At 40.7% G+C, this 8881-nt stretch overlaps 1 protein-coding gene across 2 annotated transcripts; it reads right to left on the bottom strand.

Annotated features, from left to right (window-relative positions):
• Window positions 1–598: 598 nt before the first annotated feature.
• On the bottom strand, window positions 599–1876 carry LOC147634726 (ubiquitin-like-specific protease 1D). 2 transcript variants are annotated; one of them, XM_086803886.1, is made up of 6 exons: window positions 1833–1876; window positions 1578–1748; window positions 1345–1482; window positions 1178–1271; window positions 1002–1103; window positions 599–925 (listed from the first exon to the last, which is right to left on the bottom strand). In XM_086803886.1, the coding sequence occupies exons 1-6, from the start codon at window positions 1847–1849 to the stop codon at window positions 818–820; spliced, it is 630 nt and encodes a 209-aa protein (XP_086660012.1). In that variant the 5' UTR covers window positions 1850–1876; the 3' UTR covers window positions 599–817. The 2 variants fall into 2 exon arrangements, with proteins under 2 accessions (XP_086660012.1, XP_086660013.1); XM_086803887.1 differs by having other exon boundaries at window positions 1178–1250.
• Between the last annotated feature and the right edge of the window lie 7005 nt (window positions 1877–8881).

Genomic DNA, 8881 nt, shown 5'->3' with positions numbered 1-8881 from the left:
CAAGACCTATGCAAGCAAAGTATCCATAACCATAACCATATTTGAGACCATTAACCATAACCATAACCATATTTGATCATAACAATAACCATACTTGAGACCAACAACATAACCATATTTGAGACCATAACCAACAAGATCTCATGACCAAAACTATAACCAACAAGACCATAACCATATTTGAGACTTACAACATAACCAACAAGACCATAACCATAGCCATATTTGAGACTTACAACATAACCAACAAGACCATAACCATAGCCATATTTGAGACCATTAACCATAACCATAACCATATTTGATCACATAACCATAACCATACTTAAGACCAACAACATAACCATATTTGAGATCATGAACATAACCATATTTGAGACCATAACCAACAAGATCTCATGACCAAAACTATAACCAACAAGACCATAACCATATTTGAGACTTACAACATAACCAACAAGACCATAACCATAGCCATATTTGAGACCATTAACCATAACCATAACCATATTTGATCACATAACCATAACCATACTTAAGACCAACAACATAACCATATTTGAGATCATGAACATAACCATATTTGAGACTTACAACATAACCAACAAGACCATAACTATATTTGAGATCATTAACCATAACCATTACCATATATGATCACATAACCATAACCATACTTGAGACCATCAACCGTATCCCGAATCGTCATTGACATAACAATACTATGATAATAATCCAACAAAACCATGGAAAACCACTAAAAAGACCATAACCATAAACTATAAAGCCGTAATAAAAGTGTAAAATATGTCCATCCTTAGGGAGAATTCGACATCGGCACTCTCTCTACAGCACTCTGGATCCACTCAAAAAGGTTCTTCTTTAGTCTGTCCACATCTTCATGCTTAAACCATCCTTTTGAAAGCTGAAAAAAAGAATGTTAGTCTTTAATTACTCACAAGCTAACACCCTTCATAATATAAATGATTATTTAAACCCACCCAAGTTTTGGGTCGACAATCATCCAATCCTCCTTTGATTAGAAACCACATGACTGCCATCACATAAAATCCGCAGTCATACGCATTTGGCTGTTGTGGAATCTGCATCCAAACAACCATATGAGTTCCTAATTACTGCTAGTTATTATAGATAATTGCTTCTAAGAGATATCTACCTCATAAGACTCGCATCCTATTTCTTCTGTTGGATTCAAAAGCTCCATTTTAACGATTGGATCACTACAGAAACTACCAAAATGGACAAGTGTCCTAAAAAAATGCCACTTTTTAGAGATCTGTGTAATAGGTACAACTTATAAATGCTTGAAATATCATAACATACCTGTATAGATGGTCGTGATACTTTTGTGACGAGCGCATACCAAGGGAGTCAAAACTTAAAATACAAGAACGCCTCCTTGGTAGGCTAGGCAATCGCATACAATGAGGATTGTAGAGAACAAGCAAAGTCCAATGTGCCCTAAATTTTTCATAGCGTTAGAAAAACAAAGCTTTCCACCTAGATACTTTGTGCCTAAATGATATATACTTTGAGCACAAAATATATTACTTTACCTATCAATGACAGGAAAGAATGTGAAGACTTTACGCCCAAGATCGGGCGTACCCAAAAAATTAGCCATTGTATTCTCGTTTTTTTGTTTTCGGCCAAGGAACGCTCGCCATAGGCTATCCACAAACCACGTTTGCTCTAGCACATTGACCGACAATGTATTTTCCATCCATCTATATAAGATACAATGCACTATTATACACAAAAATTGATGATTATTTAGAAAAAATCATAAGGTCTGTGTAAGAGATACTCACAAGGCAAAAACATTCATTGTATTTGTAGACGCCTCAACATTAATTGTGTCTTAATAGTTAGTGGTACCTTATTTTGTTGCTGTAGAGCCAAAGCCTCCATGAACATTGATGTCCAATCATCAGTTGACACATTAGCTGCAATGTATTCAATTTAGAGAATATCCAAAAACATTATGACAAAGGTTGTAAACTGTAGGGAGAAGATAGTACCTTGGTGACGGACTTGATATGACAACATGGCAATTTCTTGAGGAATCATGAAAAACCTATAGATTTTGCAATCCAAAAGAGAAGCCTTTTCCATATGGAGTCGCTGTTTAGATAATGATATTTGAGAAACATGTCTAGAGCTTCCCACATCAAACAAATCTTGAATGCAGCACTCAATCACTGATGGATGAACTGGAAGGTGATATAAATCACTTCTTGTGCCCGGTGTGTGACCGTTATGTGATGGATATACAAATAAATGAACATCTTCCATCCCTTCTATATACTCCACTTGCACTTTGAATGTGCAACCACATTTCTTGGATGTTCGCAGGCGCTTTTGCTTTCCACTTCTTCTTGGCTTGCCTCCTCTATGACAAATGTAGTCTACCATGGTCTTAGAAGAACCATATGTCTTTGTTGATCTCACCATTATTAATCTAGCATTGTACTCAATCATTATACTCTTTAACTGCTCCTGTACCTTAAATTTAGTAGTGCTTATTACTTTTGAAAGATCCTGAGATTGTGGAACGGTATTACATTTAGGGCGTTTACATCCGCATGCATTGATAAACTCTTTAATGTAGGATTGGGGAATTCCATGCTTTTGAATACCAATGTACCATGTTGACTTGATTTTGTCTATTGTATCACTGAGACTGCGGTGAGCACTATCACTTTCACTTTGATGTGCTCCAACAACAATACTCTCCCAATCCTCAATACATGAGATCCTCAGATTAGGCGTGTCTTTTAGACAAAGACAATGACTATTGTCTTCCTTAGTTCTAAGGACCAACGCATCTTTCAATCTTCGCCACTTTTTCAAATCAAGCAATGGACTACAAACCTTGAGATCTTCTAATGATAGGGAAACATCATGCTGTAATGCTCTTATCATTAATTCATACGTACTTCTATTAAAATATAAATAAGTTTGAGATACATGTGCAAGTGGATCGACCCAATTTTTTTGATAAGAGTCATGCCCATGGTGGGTGTCATTATGAGGACCCTCATCATTTGACACACTCTCATGTTCGTTTAGGGTGTCATTTAACCCAAGCTCTTCATCACTAAAATCCTCACTAGATTCATTTGAAGTGTTGTCATCACTACTCTCCTCTTCAAATACATAATCCATTGTTGCATTTATGTAAACAGAACAACGAATGCTATTTAGTGAAGTACCTTATGAGTATGTAGATATACCACCATAATGGGCCTCTTAGCTTCTTGTAAGAACCCTACAACAAACATGAAGAAGAATGAAGGAGAAAAAAAGAAAAGCGCAATAGGAAACTTTTTCCTGTAAAAATTAATCTCGGGATCCCGAGATTATGGGATCCCGAGATTAGTTTGGTAGTTCGTGGCATTTACTCCATAGGTCTTGGCATTAAATTCCACCAAATATTCTTTAAGAGAATGAAATCTTTTCTGAATGCTCAGCCTTTAATGATTGTGTGTACCCTTTCGCCGCCTTTTCAACCCGATATTCAAAACTTAAAAATTAATCTCGGGATCCCGAGATTAATTTTTATCCCGAGATTAATTTTTCCAGGATCAACGGACGAAATCAAGCGACGGGGTTGTCTTTTGGTGGGCGCCCTTGATCCCATGCCTTAGACCCCGTGTAAGATAAAGCTGAGGCCAAGCCACCCCAACAAATCAACCTCCCAACAACTAAATGCTATGTGGAGTACTTGGTGCACTTCATTGAGAGTGAGGATCCGTTCGGAACAAGGCAAGCAGAAGTCCATACACTCCGCCTACAAGAAAAGATCACGGGGCTCCAACAGGAAAACACAAACCTCCAACATAGGAGGTGGATTCCCAAAAGGAGGTGGCAGACACAAAGGAGAAAGGGTTAAAAATAGCCACCATCTTTATGGACTTCATGGACTCCGTCAAAGACAAAGCACTAAAAGATCAAGCTCAAATGAGCTTCCTCAATGCTCAATTCAAATCCCACACTGACTCCTCCTCCAACACTATACAAATAGATACAGAGATATTGGTCAAACTATCCAATACACATTAAGAAGATCTGGCCACTCAATGAGATAGCCTCATGGACCAGCTCCGGCCCATCCTCACAGGCCAATGCAAGCCACCACCTGTGCCATCCTCTCAAGGGACGAGACCGATTTGGATGATGATGAGGATGCCCAACAATCGGGAGCCCTGAGCAAAACACCAATCTTAGAACATAATGCATTGTACAACGGGTAGAAAAATGACTCCGACCCAGCCTGCTCCTCAAAAGGGATCAGCTCCTTTAGCCCCAAAGGACGATCTCTTGTGCTGAAAATGGAGCAGCTCAAGCAAGAGCTCTTAGTAGGTATAAGAAGGAAAACACAAAGCTGATTGCCCTAGGGAAGAAGCCTCTCCAAGTCCAAGAGGTGCTGGTCAAAATGAAAAACCTACAACAAACTTGCCATGGTGTCCAAGTTCGGAGCAATGTCCTCAACAATCGACCTGGCCATGGCGCTATTAAAAGAACATGCAGCGGCTCTGAAAAGAACTATGATGAGCTGTAGGATCGAATGACCACCATGAAGTTGGCATACAAAGATAAACACAAACAAGCCCTGCAGGATAGAGATGACATGCAGGCTTGTATCGATGAGCTAAAGACCAAACTGGCCAACAAGAAGCCTCTGGCTTGATGAGGGAAACACTAAAACATGCATGAAGATATTCAGCAAGCCATCACCACCCTAGAAGAGGCTAAGAATGTAACACTCCGTGCCGACCTATCATCTATGCTGCCAGAACAGAGATCTCCAACCTAACAAGGGGTGGCCAGCCAACTTAGCAACCTCACTTAGATTTTCCACCAAGGGTGTGCCTACATCCAAATCCTCGCAAGGTGCTATTCGTTTTTTACTGCCAATCTACCTGAACCTTGAGCCTGGCACAATGGATGGACATCTTTCTACAGTAGCACGCCCTGCAATATAAGCCTCTTCCAAACCTTGCCTTGGCTGTGGCCCCTTTGGCTCTGGCCGATTCGAACAATCCAATCCAACTTGCTATGCTCCTTTACTACAACGATGCTATCAGAGAAGTTGAGCTAGGCAGAGTGGAGGACTAGAGCCTCCGAAGCCATGGGGTCAGGAACATCCCCAACGCATCCTGGTTAGAATTGCTCAGAATTGCAATGCTGAGGGGAGGATGCCAAAGAGTATCCCCACTCTTCCAACCAGTCGCACTCATATGCCTGCAGTGGACCCCATCTCTAGGTGATTTACTCTACCATACCGATAACATCAAGGGAAGACTATGGGTTCAAGTTGTCAGATTTGGAATCCAACCCACTGGGTGTGCCAAGTGTTGGGGCCAGACAACTAGACAAGTCAGAACACCACAGTCGTTGCCAGCAGGCCGGGCACTTGTAAATGGATTATTCGGTTAGATAATTGCTAGCCTTAGCCATCATGGGTGTAACAACACAGTTGTTGCTTAGAGCACAAGAACTTCTTGGTTGTAACTATGCCTTGAGCAGTATAAACATGTAATGGAAATCAGAAAAATGGTAGTTGGCTTGTTGATCAATCAAGTGTCTACTTTATATATTAAACTTTTTCTTTTTTTGGTAATACGTCAATGCTGATTCATCTCTTGTAATTGTATTCGTCTCCTAAGATTGTATTTATGCTTTGTCTTTTGTTCTTTTCTATGTATTTCTTCTACGTTACACTCGTGTATGTTGCATGTATACCTAGAGAAAACTCAGTAGGTTATTGGGCAACAGTCTCTCGATAACACTTAACAACATAAATTCCTACTTCAATTTGAGTCCCTTCAATAGCCTAGATCTCTAGTTACTTCAAATTAAGTCCCTTCAATAGCCTAGATCTCTAGTTACTCCAATTCCTTGCACCTTGTTCTTGTGAAGATCCATGAAAGAAATAGTCCCATTATGGGAAATATATATTAGCCTGATTTTGAGTAAGCCAATCCATCCTAAGAATTCCATCATATAATCCTAAGGAAAAATTTCTAAACTTGCATTCGGTCAAGTTTTTATCTAAAGAGAGCTAAATCATGTTCATATCTTGGTATGTGAAAAGAATCTTCCCACTAGACAATTCTACTTACATTGGTTTACCCTGATTCTCATTAATTTACTAACTTGCAAAAACATCCACGTGAAATTAATAAATAAGTGCTTCTTAAATCAACCAAAAGTTTAAAATTTTTTCCTTGCTCTTCCATTGGTACTTGGATGGGGTTTAGATTACCAAAAGTTTAAATTTTTTACCTTGCTCTTCCCTTTGGTACTTGGATGGGGTTTAGATTACCAAAAGTTTAAATTTTTTACCTTGGTAATTGGTTGTTACCATATTATAGTAGTGATGTGTGTGAACACACTTAGGACCGCCGGGGCACTTTTTCCCTCACTAGGAGGTTTTTTCCCCCGTGCATTGTATATACGCCCATTATCTTCTAGGGCTTGTTATCTTTGTACATTGACACAATCTAATACACTTTGTGTTGTGTGCATTCTTGCTTCTTCTTCTCCAAGCTTTGTGTGCTTTCCTGCAACCCTAATTCCAACAATTGGTATCAGAGCAGGCTTCCTCCTCCCGGGCAGCATCACCGGCACCTGCCGCTTCATCTCCTCCGATTGCGACGAGGTTTGCAGGTTAGTATATGCCGTGGGAGAGCCCGTAGGGCTTGTTCGTTTCAGAATTTTGATCTGAAGTCATTTCGCCCTCCGTTTTTGCATTCCAAGTACTGCGCAGGCAAAATCGTCCTACTGTGCAGATTTTCTGTCAAGATTAAAATCTGCAGGACAGGTGCCCATTCGTCTGTTTTGGGCTGTGCTACATAGCACAGGTCGATTTTATACAGGTTTACCTCTTACAGACAGCATTTACATCTAGTAGTACAGTCATTGGCCATGGCTGACAACAATGATGTATTCCGCATGTTGGCTGCTGAGGATAAGTTGGATGGCACCAACTATCCATTGTGGGCATATATGATGCGACATGTATTGGTAGCAAAGGGGTTATGGAACATTGTGCAGGGTATTGATGCACGTCCTATTGTGGCTGGGAATGCTGCAAATACATCAGAAACAGGTACTGTTGATGATGGTGCAGGCACAAGTGCTGTAGCAGCTGTTCGAGAACCACCACTTTCAGCAGAGCAGATTCGTTGGGATGGTAGAGATGCGCAGGCTCATGCCTTGATTGCGCTGTCTGTCAAACGTACCATTATCCCACATATTCGCTCCTGCAGGACTTCTAAGGATGCTTGGGATGTACTTGCCACATTGTATCAGGCAAGAAATGAGGCTCGTGTTGCTTATCTCCGAAAACAGTTGGAGAGTGAGCATATGAACGAAGGTGATTCTATGGATAGCTTTTTGACAAAGATCAAGGATTTCAAAGAGCAGCTCATTTTTGCAGATGAAATCCTGTCAGACAGTTCACTTGTGCATACTGTTTTGAATGGTCTACCAGATTCTTATCAGGGTTTTGCTTCCACTCTTCGCTTGATGATGAAAGGCAATCCCAATGCCTTATCATTTGAGGAGTTAGTTTCTGTTTTGCTGCAAGAAGACCAATCAAGGCAAAACAGGAATATTATGCGTGTCGCAGATCAAGCTTTCGTTGCTAGTCAGAGAAGCGGGAAAGGTAAAGCTGGCTTTTCTTCTAGTAAGCAGAAATCTGCAAATGCTGCGCAACCAAAGAAGGAAGACAAAGATGAGAAGAAGGGTGACAAACAGAAGACATTTTGCAAGTACTGTAAGGGAAATGATCATGTCATCAAAGCGTGTCCTAAGCTGGCTGCGAAAGAGGCTAAGAAGAAAGAGGCTGGTATGGCTGTTGTTTGCAGATGCCTCTCCTTCTAACAATGAATCTGCTAATGTTGTGCTAGATACAGAATGGGCATTCAATGCGCAGTGCAGTTATGACCCATCTTTGCATGACACATGTATGTCTGCAGTAGATTCAGATGTATGGTACTTTGACAGTGGTGCCACTAAGCATATCACCTCGCAGCGCAGTTTATTCACTTTCCTTGAGTCTGCTCCCACAGGGAATACTGTCACTTGTGCCAATAACTCCTCTTATCCCGTTGAAGGAGTTGGACAGATTGTGCTGAATGTTGCAAATGGCAACACCTTTACACTTTTTGATGCATTGTATGTGCCAGGGATCAAAAAGAATCTGCTGTCAGTCTCCGCATTTGCCAAAACAGGTTTGGTTGTAAAATTTGTGGATGACAGATGTACTGTTCATGATCTCTCTTGTGGTGACATCATTGTAGCATCTGGTTCACTATGTCGAGGGCTGTATAAGCTCAATATGGATGGCAAATGTGTAGAGGATTCAGCATGTGCTATTATGGATACGCAGGCTATTTCAGATGCAAAACTGTGGCATGCACGTTTTGGTCATCTGAATTTTGCAAGTTTGCTGCGCCTGCAGAAATCTGAAATGGTGTCTTCTTTGCCTAAGCTTGAGGCACCTGTCAAGCATGTTTGTGAGGGCTGCATATTGGGTAAAATGCAGCGTGCTTCCTTTCCCAAAGATGGATCAGTGAGAGCTGAATGCAGATTGCAGCTTGTTCACAGTGATGTTTGTGGTCCCATGCAAACTCCATCATTTGGAAACTACCTTTACTTCGTGACTTTCATTGATGATTTTACCAGGCATGCATGGGTATATCCTTTGAAGGCAAAGTCCGAAGTGTTTTTGTGCTTCAAACAGTTTTTGGTTATGGCTGAAAATGTGTCAGAAAGTAAGATGGGCACCCTCCGTTCAGATCGAGGGGGGGAGTATATGTCTTCAGAATTTAATGCATTTCTGGCTGAG

Source organism: Cibotium barometz, chromosome 10 (genome assembly GCF_041138505.1).
Source record: "Cibotium barometz isolate CiBa-2024 chromosome 10, ASM4113850v1, whole genome shotgun sequence".
Taxonomy (NCBI): domain Eukaryota; kingdom Viridiplantae; phylum Streptophyta; class Polypodiopsida; order Cyatheales; family Cibotiaceae; genus Cibotium; species Cibotium barometz.
The sequence above is the reverse complement of the archived record's forward strand: the minus strand, read 5'-3'. Positions and strand labels throughout refer to the sequence as shown.